Source organism: Salvia splendens, chromosome 3, assembly GCF_004379255.2.
Source record: "Salvia splendens isolate huo1 chromosome 3, SspV2, whole genome shotgun sequence".
Taxonomy (NCBI): Eukaryota; Viridiplantae; Streptophyta; class Magnoliopsida; order Lamiales; family Lamiaceae; genus Salvia; species Salvia splendens.
In genome coordinates, this window is record NC_056034.1 from 36,272,534 (window position 1) to 36,290,333 (window position 17,800).

The window sequence follows — 17,800 nt, forward strand, 5'->3', positions numbered from 1 at the left end:
GCTCCTGTGGAGAAAGTGAAGTTTGCGTCGAGTCAAGAGGAGGTGTATCCTAGTTATGGGCATTCAGGAGAACAAGATTTCCAAGCGCATGCGAATGCAACTTGGAGTTGGAATCAAAACCCTAATGGGAACCCGTGAAAGATCAAGGATGCCCCATGGAGGGATCACCACTATTTTAGGTGGCCAGATCCGAACACATCTCAACAACCACCACTGGCGATTACCTATCAACAAACTCCTACAGTAAGTTATCAGCAGCCGCCAGCTATCAGCTATCCACCACTATCGGAGGGGCAACCTCATTGGCAGAAACAAAACCAAGATGGTCAGAACAATTGGAAAAACAACAGAGGACAAAGGAACCAGAATGGTTTCCTATGTTCCACCACATCAGAGAGGATATTAGAACAACAACCAGAACACACAATCGCAGCAGCATGGTAATCAAGGATCACATGGGAATTTCCATCATGGACAGGGGTCTTCGTCTCAAGCCAGCCGAATTCCAAAATGCCTAGGCACATTGATGATGTAGTAGGGGATTTGCTGAATTCTTAGCAGCACATTCAAGGAAACATGCAAGCCAATAATGACTTGGTACATAAGATACATGATGCCCAGCAAGAGCAGAAAGCGGCTATGGATATGCTGACTAAACAACTAACCCAGATGGCCATGACGTTGAATGAAATACGTGGATATGATGGTAAGATCCCTGCGACTGTCAAGATGCCGGACAAGGCTAACATTAGCAAAATCACTCTGAGGTCGGGTAAAGATTATGACGAGCCTTTGGGCAGAACAGAGGAGGAAGATGAAAAAGAGGACAGTGAGGATACACCCTTCAAGGAGGCAAGAGAGCCATTTCCTCAGTTTGCCGAACCACAACCTCTTGACCCAGAAACAGAGGAGTTGATCGAGGAAGTTAAGAAACATGAGAGGGATGACCCGGATGAGGGAATGAGTAATGCAGTCAAGTGCCTGAAACCTTACCCGATTTCATGGAGATTTTTGGTAAGCTTGAGATCAACCTGCCATTTCTACAAGCATTGAAACTACCCCCATTCAGCATGTTTATTAAGGACTTCATAGCTGGAAAATCTAAGGCCGATGGGAAGATAGTGATCGGGGAAAGTGTGTCTGTTGTAATCCAGAAGAAGAGACTTCCTCCAAAAAGGACTGATCCTGGGATGTTTACTCTACCCATCATTATAGGTGATGTTAAAATTGAGCATGCTATGTGTGACCTAGGAGCGTCTATTAATGTGATGCCTTTCTCGGTTTATAAGAGATTGACTGGAGTCAGTTTGGTACATACAAAGGTGGTTATCCAGCTTGCGCACAGATCATGCATTAGTCCTGAAGGAGTACTGGAAAATGTGATTGTGAGGGTGCATGACTTCCTATACTCTGCAGATTTTCACGTGATCCGTATGAATGATTATGAAGCCGTATGAATGATTATGAAGCTGGTGAGCCCAGTGGAGTATTGTTGGGGAGGCCATTCTTGCGAACGGCCAAAACTATAATTGATGTGAGTGACGGTACAATTTGCTTGGATTATCATGGGGAGAAATTCACTTTCAATATTGATGAAGCAATGAAAAAACCTTTGGATACTGAAAACCTACATTCGTTAGATGTGATTTACCCATTAGTCCAAGAATTCCTTGAGACTGAACTCTTGCAGGAGCAGCTTGCAGCTGCAGAATTGAACGACTCGATTGAAGAAGAGGTCTCCGGATGGTGTTAGACACTTTTGACACAGAATATGACCAATGAAGAGATCAATGATGCAATCATGGGATTCTGAAAGAAGCTGACTTCGACTGGATCAACTGGTTTTGTTCAACTGAGCAGTTTGGAAAAGGTGCCCGATTTTGGGGAGCTAGCAGCGAAGAATATGGAGAAAAACCCATTGCCCCAAGAGGCGGTCACGCCTAAGAAAGAGTTGAAGACATTATTACCCCCAGGATTAAAGTATGTCTACCTCGGGGATGAGGAAACATTTCCAGTCATCATCAACAACCAGTTGACAGAGAAGCAAGAGGAAGAGTTATTGGAAGTACTAAGGAGAAACCAGAAGGCCATTGGATGGACTTTGTCGGACTTGGTCGGGATCAGCCCTGACCTTGAGCAGTTGGAAGATTTTAATAAGGCCGTTGATGACCTTGAAAACATCTATGTGACGATTGGTGATGAAGATAATGCGATATTATTGCTCAATGCTCTGCCGAGATCATACGACCAACTACGTGATGCGATTATGTATGGAAGGGAAGGAACCATCACATTGATGGAAGTGTAATCGGCTTTGAGGGCGAAAGAGTTGCAGAAGGGAGGTGGTCGTGGTCAAGAACAGGTATCAGAGAGCCTGGACATAAAGAAGTTTAAGGGCAAGAAGAACTACAAGAAGGATCGTGATACACCCAAGGCAGTTTCTAAGGATCAAAAGGAGACCCGATCTTGTCATTGGTTCAAGAAACCCGGGCATTTGAAGCGTGACTGTTATGCTTGGAAGAAGAAACAAGCGGAGGAAGCAGCTCATGGTAAGGCCAGCTCTGATTGCATTCAAGAGGAAGCAACTCATTGTTTTGAGCTGCAGAGATTCAGCAGCCGTTGGATCTTTTAGTTAAGATCTTTTAATCGTGGTCGTCCATTGTAAAGACTAGTCATTGGTTTGTTACACGGCTGTTTAAATACCTTTGTAAAAATCCCTTTCTTCTTCACTTTTCTAATCTTTCCATCTCAGATTCCATTCAAGATATGTAGTGTGTGTATCTGTAAATTCCTCTAAAATAATATCATTTTACTTTCCATTTATTTTGAGTCTTGTTCAAAGCTTCCTCAATTTCTCGTTCAAGCCAACATAATTGGAGTGAGAAAAAAAAGAAATAATTGGAGTGAGAAAAAAAAGAAATACGAAAAATATTAATTCTTCTACAGACAAAGAGAAAATAAAAAGAGTAATTTTATTTTTTCCATCATAAATTCACAAAAAAAATCATTTAATTTAAAAAAATAAATAGATTGCGATCAATGTTTTTATTCGGAAAACAGTTATGATCCCTGTACCGAACAAATATTGAATCTGTTAACATGCTACCATATTTTGATGTTGCTTTATAATCAACGTTTAGTTTTGGTGAAAGTTTGGTTCAAAGTTAACAAATTACTCCCTCCATCCCGGGCTACTCCCTCATTTCCTTTTCGGCTCGGAGATTAAGGAATGAGTGTATAGGAAAGTCAAAAATGACGGCTGTAGGTGAAATTTTTTACTAAAAATGGAAAGAGTGCAAGTAACTTGGGACGCCCAAAAAGGAAATAAGTGCGAGTAGTGCGGGACGGAGGGAGTACAATTCTAGACCAACCTAAGCCTAATTAAGCAATTAATAAGGCCCGAAACTAGCAATTATGAAACATCTAATTCAGTGGCGAAGGTACGTGTGGGCCAGGCCCCCCATCAATTTCAGCCATTATTATAGTAATATACATATTCAGGAATTTGATTAATGCTTCCATTAGCTCAGATGGAACCGAAATGTTTCTTGCAACATTCTAGTCGCTCCTTTTAAATGTATCCTATACTATCATTAAATATAATAATAACTCTATTCTTTATATTTCTAACTATATTTTCATTCTTTTGTTTATCATCTATATTGGATTTTATCACCGAGTTCTATGATGAAAGATTACTTGAAAATCTAAGCAAATACTAATATTATAGTACATGATTTAATAGGTGGAAAAAAGAAATAAATATTTTCCCTTCATTATCCATGATACGATATCTTCCCATATCTTCCCATATATTCCATATCTTCTATTTAGTTATCTTTTGATTCATAGTATCTTTTCATATATTATTTTCTCGTTCGGTAAGTTAGGACTTAGTATTATAAATAGGGCAGAATGTAATCATTTGAATGATCATGAATGAAAATATATTATTTGCCCACACCCAACGTGAATTAATCAAACCCTAGTTCCATCGCTGCCCGACGGAGGAGTTCCGCGCACAGCCAGAACTAGAACTACCGCCGATCCTGTCGCAGGACGCCGGAGAATTATCTGTAACTTAGATTCTGCGCTGCCCGACGGAGAGGACTTCCGCGCACAGCCAGATCTTCGCCGCCGCCGATCCTACGCTAGGACGCCGGAGAAAGGGATACGACAAAGGGTTGTATCAACTGGTGCTTTCATCGGTTTACTCATGTTCCGCTTCCATAGCAACGGGAAATCATTGTGGGGGGGTCACTGCCCCGACACTTTTCCAGAGGGTGCTTCCCGCTGCACTCATGTGGGAGGCCGTCGCTGCAGGTCAGACTTTCAGCGCCCTCCCATGGAGGAGGACCCGATTGGCCGCCCTTCCGACGATGGACGCAATGCCGACTCAATTGGCAACAAATTGGATCGCTTGATGGATAGGATCGATAAATTAGATGCTTGGAGAAAGGAGACGGACCGGCGGTTTGAGGATTTGGAACTTGCAATCCCGCGCGTGTTCAGCCATCCGCTTGACTACGATGACAACGATGAATGGGAGTATGAGGATTATCGTCGTAAACGTAATTGGAATAGTAATCACCACATGGGATCGGTCCAAACCCATCGCCCCACCTGTTGGTATCCTCCCGGTGATCGACCACTGCCGAGTTGCCAGTTGTACGACCCACCACAGTCACGGAGGCCCCCTTGTTGGGAACCACCGCCTCGCCGTGCATCGCGAGAATATTCGGACTCCTCATATGTACCGCCGTGGCAGCCGCGCTTCACCAACATGGATTCCTCATATGTACCGCCGAGGCAATACAAGACCTCGACTATTAGGCAACCCACCTATTCGTCAGACGTACCACCACGAAATCCCCCAGAAATAGATCGTTTGAAGCTTTTCGACAGCGACGGCGTTTCTTCTGACGAAGGCCTGTCCAAAATTGAAATCAACCAGGAATTTGCCAAACACTACGAGCACAACAAGAAGAGAGTGGAACTGCATAGGTACGAAGCGCTCAAGAAGCAGGGCAGAGTCTACTCGTCGGACTCGGATTCAGAGGAATCGTCGTCTGGGGATGAGGAGTTGAAGAAACCGAGTAAGAAGGCTGAGGCCAATTTTTTTGAGGCGTTGATTAAGGTGAAAAATCAAGACCCGATTTTGAGGGAGCGAGATGCGAAATTGTTCGAATCCGATGACGAGGATAGTGATGAAGAGGAGGATACTGCAAGTATGAAGAAGGGGAAGCCAATGTATTTGAAAGACGTCGTTTCGAAGCAATTGATTGAGGCGGGTCCAGAGCTAAGTGATGGAGAGGATGGAAGTGGGAATGATGGAGAGAATAATAAGTTGAAGAGTTATTCGCAAGAGCAGGAGGAGCTGAGGAAGCAGATTGTGAAATCTCTGGTGGAGGGGAAATCGGATGATGATAAGGAGCTGCCACATGGAGGATGGATGAAGGGCTTGCTAGCCACAAAGACATTTAGCATCGGGCTAAACATGCCGGCAAAACCTGTTGTCTTCACGAATGTTCAGGAATTTGATGGGGATTACTATGTCAGGAGACGTTTGCCTATTTGGCGTGTGTTCGATCCAGGAGGAGACACCTCACCAAAGCTTTTGCTTCCAACTATCATCGTTGCTTCGTAATTTTCACCTTAAGGACAAGGCGGATTTCAACCGTGGGGGAGTTGATACGATATCTTCCCATATCTTCCCATATATTCCATATCTTCTATTTAGTTATCTTTTGATTCATAGTTTTTCTTGTTCGGTAAGTTAGGACTTAGTATTATAAATAGGGCAAAATGTAATCATTTGAATGATCATGAATGAAAATATATTATTTGCCCACACCAACGTGAATTAATCAAACCCTAGTTCCATCGCTACCCGACGGAGGAGTTCCGCGCACAGCCAGAACTAGAACTACCGCCGATCCTGTCGCAGGACGCCGGAGAATTATCTGTAACTTAGATTCTGCACTGCCCGACGGAGAGGACTTCCGCGCACAGCCAGATCTTCGCCGCCGCCGATCCTACGCTAGGACGCTGGAGAAAGGGATACGACAAAGGGTTGTATCAATCCATTTGTCTCTTGAGCCGGAGCTATTTCTGACAATGATGACACCGGAAATACCTACTCGGAGCTACTTCTAGCAACAACGACATCTAAAATACCCATGATTGTTACTATTAATTTGAGCCCCATTATAAAATTTCTGACTTCGGGACTGATCTAATTGCACGATTCTTCATATTTAATTTTAGTTGTAGTTCCAATCATAACTTTATACAGAAGGCACCACATCTTTTTTAAGCCCCACAAAAATTTCACTTCCAATTTAATATTTTACACCGCATCAAATGTATATAATTACTTCATCCGGAGGTGATTAATTGTTAACTCATCTCTTAATTGCTAACTACAATTAATTTAAGTCCATATGATTTTTAGAGATTTAGTGGTCTATAAATTGCTATGTGTAATTTCCTTTTATTATTATTTAAATTTAAATAGATTAGAAGAATGACCAAATTTAGGGTTCTAGATAAAAAGTCAATATAGTATATAAAAATATTAATCCGATTCCTTGAATATGTCAACACAATTTTGCATTGACATCGTATATATATTATATTGACATATTTTGATACCTACATTTACATTTATCTGATACGTAAAAATATGAAAATTTAAAAAAAAAATTAAATTTTGACATCAGATGATATGCAAGTGAGATCTCGTTAGAATTCTTATAAAATTATCTTTAATTTGATATATTTTGTGTAAAAAAATAATAAAAATTGAGATAGTTATAATCATTTAAAGTTTTAGGATATTTTTTAAAAGTTGGTTATAACTAACTTTTTGTTAATTTACATTAATACCCCTAATTGACATTTTTTTGCGTCGTATTGATATTCGTGGATGAATGATCTTATATAGTGATGTCAATCGGGCCGGCCCTATTCGGGTTACGGGTCAATCGGGTGCGAGCTAATCGGGTTGTGATTTCTTTCGGGTTAGGAAAGTTCAACCCTAACCCTGAAAGCTCGGATTTCGGGCCAGCCCATCGGGTTGCAGCCGATAAGATTAACAAGCGATCAATCCAATAAATATTGACGAAAATTAGTTATATTCATAAAATGTAAAATATTTAGTTATGATAATTTGAGATATATGCTTAAACTCAATCATAAACATGATCAAATACTGATATTTGAGTTATTTCGTGAAATTTTAATGTATATTTTAGAAATTTAAATATTTTGAAGTGAAATTGAAGTTTTTAATTTATTTATCAATTATTATATTAGTAAAAATTCAATATATAATTTGTGTATTTAATATAAAATTGAAAGTTATTTTTTAGTTATCTACTTATATTATAAAATTAATCAATGAAATGTCGAATTATAAGTAAAAAAATAGAATAATAGAAATTTTATCGGATTTTCGGGCCAACCCATCGGGTTTTCAGGTCTGGCCCTAACGGGTTGCGAGTTAATCGGTACGGGCTAATCAGGTTTTAATTTTATCGGGCTAGAAATTTCTAGCTCTAACCCTATAAATTTGGCTGGCTATGCGGGCTATAGAGATGTCAATGTAGCCCCTAACCCGTGGGCTGACCCGAATAGCCCGCCAAATTTATAGGGTTAGGGCTGGAAATTTCTAGCCCGATAAAATCACAACCCGATTAGCCCGCACCCGATTAACCCGCAACCCATTAGGGCCAGACCCGAAAACCCGATAAAATTTCTATTATTCTATTTTTTTTTTACTCCTAATTCGACATTTCATTGATTAATATTAACTAAAAAAATAACTTTTAATTTTATATTAAATATATAAATTATATATTAAATTTTTATTAATATAATAATTGATAAATAAATTAAAAACTTCAAATTCACAAAAAAATATTTAAATTTCTAAAACATGCATTAAAATTCTACGAAATATCTCAAATATTAGTATTTGATCATGTTTATGATTGAGTGTAAGCATATATCTCAAATATATCATAATTAAATGTTTTACATTGTTTGAATATTAGTAATTTTAATCATTATCTGTTGGATTGATCGCATGTTAATATTATCGGTAGCAACCCGATTAACCCGCTGGGCTAGCCCGAAACCCGAGCTTTTAGGGTTAGGGCTGAGCTTTTATAACCCGAAAGAAATCACAACTCGATTAGCCCGCAACCGATTGACCCGCAACCCAAATAGGGTTGGCCCGAAACCCGACGGGCCGACCCGATTGACATCCCTAGCGGGCTATACTGACATCCCTAATCTTGTACCTTGATTTAGTGATTATTATCTATCATTTAGTTATAGTTAGCAATTTAAGAAAAAGTTAGCAATATAACACATCCCCTACTTCATCCGCATTGAAATTAGTTACAGTTGAAAAATATGAGATTAAATGAAATCTTCTCCAACCACAGATATATATACTCATGGTCGATGGTTTAAATCAATTCTTCACTCTCACAATAAAAATATATTTTCATATGAACCTAGTTATTAATAATAATAATAATAATAATCCACGATTTTACTTAGTTGTCGTGGAGTTAAGGTTGGGTTGACGTTAACTAGTTAGTACTTGCCAGCTTATTGCATATACTTTTCAATTTTTTTCATTATCACATTAAGTGTACATTTTCAAAATGTTTGAAAATACTTTTCCAATCGGTGTATAGGATTTTTAGATTCTTGTGTTTACAAGAAATATTTCCGTATTGCCTTACATATATAGTGACCTTTAACTTGGAAATATCACAAATATGACAATATCAAAGTCGTGCCAACCAAGATATTTCTATACACAAGAAAAATCAAAATTAGTACTTTATAATTTTGATAAAACTTCTATCGTATTGTTTTTTGTGGCACGTAAAATCACACATGCCATCAGAATATATCAACATATGTGATGGAACAAAACTCTGCGACTCTTTAGACAAAATTTGTTGCTTAAATGGATTTCACTTAGACAATTAGTTAAAATAGTTTATTGTTATAAATTTAATAAATCGTGTTACAAATAACGATTTTTAGAACATAATTGGATCAGCAACTTGCCGAACAAACACGTTTCTCGCTTTTCTTGTTTGACGGAGTTGTGGAGACGAATTAATGAAGGCTGAGATAAATATTTTCCTTATAAATATATTTAGTGGAAGAGAAAGTATCCCAATTATGTAGAAGTTAGAACCAATTTTAATTTGTGACCGTACGAAATACTATCAGTAAATGCTAAACAGAGAATCCACAAATATTCGAGTGTGTTGTTGTATGATGAGATGTGGTATTGATTATCCTCAACGTAGATTCTCCACCATTTAAGCAATATTTTCATGATTGAGACATCTGTGGTGATATATTGGCTGGAGCCAATTTAAGATGATAAATCTTAATGCAGCTTCAAATTTGTGGAGGGACTCATATAACTTGCTAACTTAAGAGAGTTGATTAAAAATTTCTATCTAATTAATTTGCCTGCAATTTGAGTTGAATTGGCTTAAAATAAATAAACTTTATAGATCTGCGTTAATTGTTAAGTATGTAGAGTTAATTTCATATCAATAAGTTAAATTTTATTTTAAGATTATAATGAAACACACTCTAACAATAGTAACAGATAAATAAAGTATTGAAGGTGCAAGGAATATAGACACATGTAATTAATTTCACATTGTAGAGAAAGTAGGAGGAGAGTGGGTGTTGCGGGTGTACCACTAGTGATGATCGCTAATAATTTATGTCGTCAGAAAAGTAGTTGTTGATCTGTTAACTAATTAATTATTCCTCAACGAAGTTTGAAAATTTGATTAGGATTATGATCAAGTTCTTAATTTGAATGCCCAGCTATTAAAATAATGGCATTAGTTAATCTATTACTTTCAGCCTATTTAATTGTTTGATTTAGAATTAACAGTCTTAAAATTGGTAATATGCAACTATATTATTTTTATAAATAATGGCTAAAGTTCAAAATTAATCCTCTACAATTATTTGAAACAACTATATTATGTTTGTGTTCATAGTCAACAATTTCATCAAAAAATTCACTGTCAACAATATTTTGACCACACTAATGAGTTAAATATCATTCTAATTACAAGTTAATATATTCTTAAATAAAAAAAACACAAATATTAAACTCAATAATAAGGACAGACTTCCAAGAATTGATGGGAGTAGAATTGACGATGATCAGTATGTTCTTTGCAATATGGAGCCAGAAGCTAGGAAATATAATACTCGCTATGTCATAATAAATATGAAATATTTGATTTTCAATTTTATACAGTATTGTTTTATGATTTAATAAAGAAGGAGTAAGTAAGAGATTAAAAAGTGGAGATGATGTTGTTTTCATTTTAGAAAACATTTTATTTTTAATAGGACAAAATATTATGGTATATCGGCGTAAAATTGTAAAATGGTCATATGTATAGACTAAGAAATAGAGTTTAGTATAGTATTTAAATGTAAAATTAATATGGAAATTACACCAAAAATAGATTGTGTGGACCAAAAAAGTATACGTCTTTTAATTGTGAATCATATCCTCCAGTCGGAGTCGAAGTCGAGAATTATTGAAATCTCATGATTATTATGTCACACAAATCATCAAGGAATATCTATAATTTATATATAACGAACTGCCTAGTCACAAAACAAAACTTAATTACCAAATTTCATCTATACAGCAGGAATGGTAAACGATCCTAAAAGTAAAAATAATAATAATAACAACTAGCAATAAGTATTTTCGTAATCGTAATTATAAAAGTCTAGACTCCATTAAACTGGCATGCGATTTTTTCCACGACAGCAACTTCCGGGTACACTGACCCGCCTTGATCCGGGTCTGGACACTCTCAAACTCCGAGATCCGACAGGGTATAGTCAGCCCACCCGGATGGCTATACCCGAATTCGTTTTCTGCCTCCTTGAGCAAATCCCCAAACAACGGATGGTTTATAAACACAAGTGGCACCAAAATCCTCTCAAAATCGCCCTCTTTTTGGCCAACGTAAACCGCCACATGCCCTTTCGGTATCTCGTCTTGCCCGACCCGCCTATATCCATCCATATTCTTGCATAATATCGCCTTCGCTTTCGCGTTGATCCACCTGAACAGCCTCGAGAGCGGTTCGACCCGGCCCGGATTGCCCCCGATGCGGCGGTATCCACGCCGGAAACCTCGCCGGAAAATTGTGGCGACGCGGTGTTTGAGCGAGAAACCTCGTATTCTGCCCATCATATAGTAGAATTGAGAAATTTACGGAAATTGAAAAAAAAAGGTGAGATTTTTTTTGGGGGAAAGGGGAATTCTAGTTCTAGGAGAAGGGCCAAGGATCGGCGACGGACATGGCTAGGCGGAAAAGGGTGAGACAGACTTCAGAGAGAGAGGTTGGAATGTTCGACATAGTAATTTTTCATCTACTCAGGCGAGGTAAGGAAAAAGAGAAAAACACCACGAATTCCGGAATGATTCGAGCGTGCGTGTTATATAATAGAGACAGAAAAGGGAATTATGGAGTGTTTGTGGAGGTGTGATTGGGTGATGGGAGATTTTCATATTTTGGGCTTGATTTTTATTATTTCTCGTTTAGAATATTATTCAAAGGCGGAGGGGAGGCTATCATTTTACCAATTCAACTATGGACCTGTTTTGTGGCCACTGGCTGCTGTGAAAGTGACACCAGCATATTTCTGTTCCCACCACCAAAAAATGAGGAGACTCTCCCTCGCAGCATCTCCAATGGCATAGGACATCCAATAACTCTCACATAGCCTTCCACATCACTAACAATTATATAATTTAATTTACAATTGTAGCAACATACGGAATTTAATTTACGAGACAAATACAAGAAAATTGAATAATACTATTAAAGTTTAAAAAAGTACAATAATTTTAAAAAATGTACATTTAAGAAAATTACATGCAATTAAATTAAAAACTAACCCCTTGCAATCCTCCGCGCCCACAACTCTTCAATTAAATCCTTTTGGAGTCGAATATGAGCATCCGTCTGACGCATGTCGGCATTTGCTTGGAGGAGGGCTTCTTCATCGTGAGGTACCCCACCTCGTACGTTGGCGGCGGTGACGCCGTGGCTTGGACCGGCTTCATTATCGTCGTTGGCCCAATCAGTCAATTGTACACCTTTATCTTCGACAATCATGTTGTGCATGATAATACAGGCGTACATTATATCAGCAATGCAGTCGACATGCCACAAACGCGTTGGTCCCTTAACTGCAGCCCATCGAGCCTGAAGCACACCAAATGCGCGCTCCACGTCCTTTCGCGCCGACTCCTGCCGCGTCGCAAAGTAGGCCTTCTTCGCATCTGATGCGCACCGGATCGTCTTCACAAAGACGGGCCACCTAGGGTATATCCCATCTGCCAAGTAGTAGCCCATATCATGCTGGTTGTCGTTGGCGACAAAACTGATGGCCGGACCGACACCCTGGCACTGCTCGTTGAAAAGGGGCGACGAGTTGAGGACGTTTAGGTCGTTGTTCGAACCGGCTATCCCAAAATACGCATGCCAAATCCACAACCGGTAATCAGCTACGGCCTCGAGGATCATCGTGGGATTCTTTCCCTTGTAGCCGGTCGTGTAGAACCCCTTCCAGGCAGCGGGACAGTTCTTCCACTCCCAATGCATACAATCTATGCTGCCTAACATTTCTGGGAACCCATGCTGATCCCCGTGCATCCGCAGCAGATCCCGGCAATCTTCGGGGTAGGCTTTCGGAGATACTGATCACCGAATACTTCAATCACGCCCTGACAGAAATACTTCATACATTCAATGGCAGTCGTCTCACCGATGTGGAGGTATTCGTCCCACATGTCTGCCGAAGTCCCGTAGGCCAACTGCCTGATTGCCGCAGTGCACTTTTGAATAGGGGTGTGGCCGGGTCTGCCAGCCGCATCGTGCCTGCAGCGGAAATACAGATATCGATGCTCCAAAGCGTTAACAATACGCATAAACAAGTCATGCCTCATCCTAAAACGACGCCTGAAATGGTTGGCGTTAAAATGTGGCTCCTCTGCGAAGTAATCTGTGAACAGGCGCTGATGTGCAGCTACATGATCACGATCAACCACTTCTCGACGGTGGACAACTGGTCGTGGGCGAGGTACCGCCGGCTGCATATAACTCTGCAGCCATCGATCAACCTCACGGCTCGTATATGCATCTAGCTCTTCGTTCATCATACGCTCATACTCATCAGCATCCCCACCACTACCACCACCACAACCACCGGCATTACTCATTTATCGTTGTTGATCTTGTACAGAAATTAAGATAGAGAGAGTAATCGTTAAAACAAGCGGTACGAATGAAAATGACGTCCAAAGCGCGTATAAATAGTGTTTCGAAATTTTTTTAAAAAAAAAATTAAAAATCTGACGCCGGTCTGACGCCGATCTGGGGCCTACAATGGCTCCGTGAGGATCGGCGTGAGAATCGGTGTCAGCCCAAGAAACGGCGTCGGCACGCCGATTTTGACGCCGATTTCGACGACGCCGCTCGCAGTGGTTAGGCGTCAGCACCGGCGTCCGCAAAAAATCGGCGTGCCGGTGCCGACGCCTCCATTGGAGATGCTCTAATGCCATCCACTACGATGTCTCTATATCGACCCTTAATCGTACCTTAAACTACTATTTGAGGGCCCCACTGTACTTTTTTACTTCATCCCTTAAATAAGGGACGGAACCTGCAACGCTCCGTCCCTTAAATTACTATTCATTCAATTTCATTTTTTTATTTCCATCAAATTCAATTAATAAAAACACACACTTCATTAATTAAAACAAAATTACAACTTAAAATCCTAAAAAAAATACATAATTAAATTCGTGGCAAAATAAATAAAAAAAGACATAATTTAACTTTGTATAATTTGATGCTCTAAATTCACGTCAGATCATTCAACTCTGTATAATTTGATGCTCTAAATTCGTTGGGGCGGCGCGGCTTCCTCCGCCTCCCGGCGTCGATCTTCTTCAAGTGATTGTTCCATTATTTGACGCATTTGCTCAAAAGGATCTATTAGTTTGAGTTGATTTGAGATGAAAATTGGAGTGGATATAGAAAGGATTTGAGATGAATAGATGTGTGTTCGTGTGTGAAATGAGTATAAAATAGGAGTATTTATAGAGTAAAGAAATAAAAAAAACAAAAAAAAATTGAAAACGGCTAAAAAAACGGTAACATTACCGTTTGAATTTTTTTATATTTAAATTCAATTTTTTTTAAAAAAAAAATGAATTATTGCGTCAGCGTGACGAAACCCACTCGCGGGCCAGCGAGTGGGCGTCACGCATACCCTGCGAGCTCGCCACGTCGCCTCGGCGAGTGGCGAGACGTCGCATCCCGCGTCGCATGGTGACGGGCTAAGGGACGGCACGGAGACGGGCTGGGGTCGGAACGCCCTATTGCAACGCGTCCCGCGACGGTTCCGTCCCTCCGGAACGGAACGCGAGACGGTCAAGGGACGCGTAGTGGATGCTCTCAAGTCTCCCCGAGTCACTATATATTATTAATCCTTATTAAATGTCTCATATTTGTATTACCAAAAATTGTTTGATTCATAATGAAAAATCATATGAGACATTTATTATTTATTGAAACCCATTCAAATAGGAAAATACGCCATGAGTTATTTAATGGAGATCGGAAAATAGTTTGACTTTTTTTATTATATGATGAAATGAACCCTTTCGGTATGACAAAATAAAAAACATGATAAAATAGTGATTCATAACAGTTATGCTGTTATGTATAAATTTGGGGGCAAGGATCCCCGGCAAAATGCACAGCACAGGGGATGTTGTGCTCATCTACATGACAAACTCGTATTTTAGTGTTGTGATTGGTATATTGATGTGCTTAATTGTTTAGTTTTTGTGCTCAAAGTGGTTATTTCCAGCCAATTACTATATGTTTTGGAGTTCACTTGTTTGGTGAGTGTTTTAGGCCAAAATAGGCGAAATTGGGGTAAAAAGAGCTCACCCGACCGGGTGATATTCTGTGTATAATTCCACCCGGCCGGGTGGAATTCAGAAGCCTTGGAGAAGTCAGAAAGGATCGAAGAACTCATACCCGGCCGGCTGGTCTGCTAATGCTTGGCGAAATCCAAGAAGTTTTACCTGGCCGGGTGATTTTACCGTGGATTAATTCCACCCGGCCGGGTGCGTCGCTCTGGCGTTTTTCTGAAATGCAAACGCGATTTTTAGGTCAATTCTTGGCATTCCATACCAACCGCTAAACACACACTCTCTCTCTCTGAAGAACTCTTGGAAGAAGATTGAAGACTCAAGCTTCAATTCCTCCGCCAATTGTAATCCGTATCATGATTTCTATTGTTTTTCTTAGTTTCTTTTTGTTTTCTACCATGAACATGAGTAGCTAAACTTTTCATGTAGAATTCTTGGTGAAGATGCATTGATTTATAGTTTTAATCCAATTGACTTTGTTTTATCTCGCTCTTGCAATTGTTTGAATTATTCTTGTGCTTTTTCCTATCAATTGCTTGATCACCAATTGGGAGTGTTAGGGTTTCTTAGAGTAATCGAGAGATGAAATATTTAATCTTGAAAGAGGAATAATTCACACCTTAATTCAATAAAACTCGGGAGAGTTGCGATTTTGAGTGGATCTTTAATCTAATCAAACTTTTGGAAGTTAGGTCTAAGAATTAGAAGTGGGCTTCAATTATTACATCTAATCTACGGATTTCTCACATCGGGGGGGGGGAGGGGGGTTTAATCTACAATTGTGATTGATTCAACAATTCTTGAGATTTTAAATGGTAAATCGGTTTCAATTGGGTTTGGCTATGAGTTGTGCATCGATCCTTGAATTCGGCATATTTCTCTATCATTTTCTACAACTTGCTTAATTGCTTTCTTGTTTAAGTGCTTTATTTCAATCTTTGAACTTATATGCTTTAGTAGTTATTAGTTTCAAAACCAAAATTCTTGATCGTCTGAATAATAGTTGAAATTTGTTCGTAGTACTTAGGTTTACACTTAATTGTCTCTGTGGGATACGATATACTCTTGCTTGCTATTTGCTACGATAACCCCGTACACTTGCAGGTATTATTTGGGTAAAATAAAGTTGAGTCACTACACCCTCCATTAATTTTTGTACACTTAAATTATTTTCATTTATTTACACTATGTATGGTATGGATGAGCACAACACCTCCTATTGTGCATTTTGCCACAGCAGGGGATCCATGCCCTAAATTTGGATACTAGAAATTGTCTGCTAGCTTTTATTTTAAGGGAGGATCAACGATGGTTCCCCATCTACCCCCCGAAGTGACTCGGACCCCCGGCCTAACGGTCGGAGGTGAAGCGTCTTACCACCGAGCTGCGCTTCGTTGTCTTGTAGGGGACCAACGGGTCCACCTACCTTCCCTCCAATCACGGGTCCAGACCAGTTAACCTATCTTCCCAATTATGGGCCTGACCAGTTAACCTATCTCCCCCTGCTCCTAGATTCAGGCCAGTGAACTCATCACCCCCCAGGGAAAATAAATCCCCAAGATGCGCCTCCCAGGGGTCGAACACGTGACCTCTAGGATGGCGCGGTATCCTTGCCCCCTTCTCAACCACTTGAGCTAAGGGGCTTGGATCAGTCCGCTAGCTTAGTAGGTGTATTATTCGTACAATTTTCAAATATGTATTTTGTTAGTATGAAATATTCCCTCAATCTCATTTTAAGTGACAAATTTTTTCTTTTGAAATATCTCAGCTAAATGAGTACTCCCTCCGTTCCATGTTAGTAGAGTTATTTATTTATTTTGGGAAGTTCCAAGTTAATTGAGTCATTTCTATTTTCGGCAAAAAGTATCCCCTTTTACTTTATTCTCTCTTCATCTCTATTACTTTTTTCTCTCTTACTTTTTTTACAATTCATTTTACACATTATTCTTAAACTTCATGTCGAAAAGAAATGCCTATTAAACAAGGAAAGGAGGGAGTATATTTCTAATATATGGATATCACTCTCTCTATTTTTCTTTTTCTCTTATTTTTTTTTACTCTTAATTCATAGAACACCACTATACAAAATTTTATGTCGAAAAACAAATGGGTGGGAAAGAGGGAGTATAGAATAATCATTGTGTGCCCTAGAACATTAATCTCATTTATTAGGAAAGCATCATTATTATATAATTATATTGAATATAAAATGATATCACTTCTTACTTTTTACTTCCAATTATTTATATATACAGGAGCAGAAGGGGGCAAAACCCTTTCAGCGTATGAAGAGCAGCCAAATATCCGTACATGCAGTACTCTACTTTCAAGTACGGTATAATCCGATTATTTGTAGTTAGTTCTATTAGTTGTTGTAAGTATTTTTTAAGAGTGGTGGGCCCGGTTTTGTAGGTAGTGGGCCGATTTGTATATTGAAAATGAGGCCAACGGTCCAAATTCTGCTTTATAATATTTCCACGCAATCACTATCTAAAACCTATCTGAAAACGATACCAATATTTTTTAATTAATAAAGAAAAAAAGGTTAGATAAAGAGGAATCTTTATAAAGATTACAACTTTAAAAGAAATCCTGGTTTGAATTATCATTGATTATTTCCATTGTTTTATTATGATAGATTGCTAATCTCTTTAATAATGGGCGTATAAAATTTAGAGATGTGTTTTGGCTTAATTATTAAAGCGTGAAAATGATAGTATAGTACCTAATAGTTTTGCTTTTGAAGAAGATATTTAG

General features: G+C 39.0%; 1 protein-coding gene across 1 annotated transcript; it reads left to right on the forward strand.

Annotated features, from left to right (window-relative positions):
* Positions 1–576: 576 nt before the first annotated feature.
* On the forward strand, positions 577–1,457 carry LOC121796939. Its single transcript, XM_042195697.1, has 2 exons — positions 577–1,014; positions 1,083–1,457. The coding sequence occupies exons 1-2, from the start codon at positions 577–579 to the stop codon at positions 1,455–1,457; spliced, it is 813 nt and encodes a 270-aa protein (XP_042051631.1).
* Positions 1,458–17,800: the final 16,343 nt, after the last annotated feature.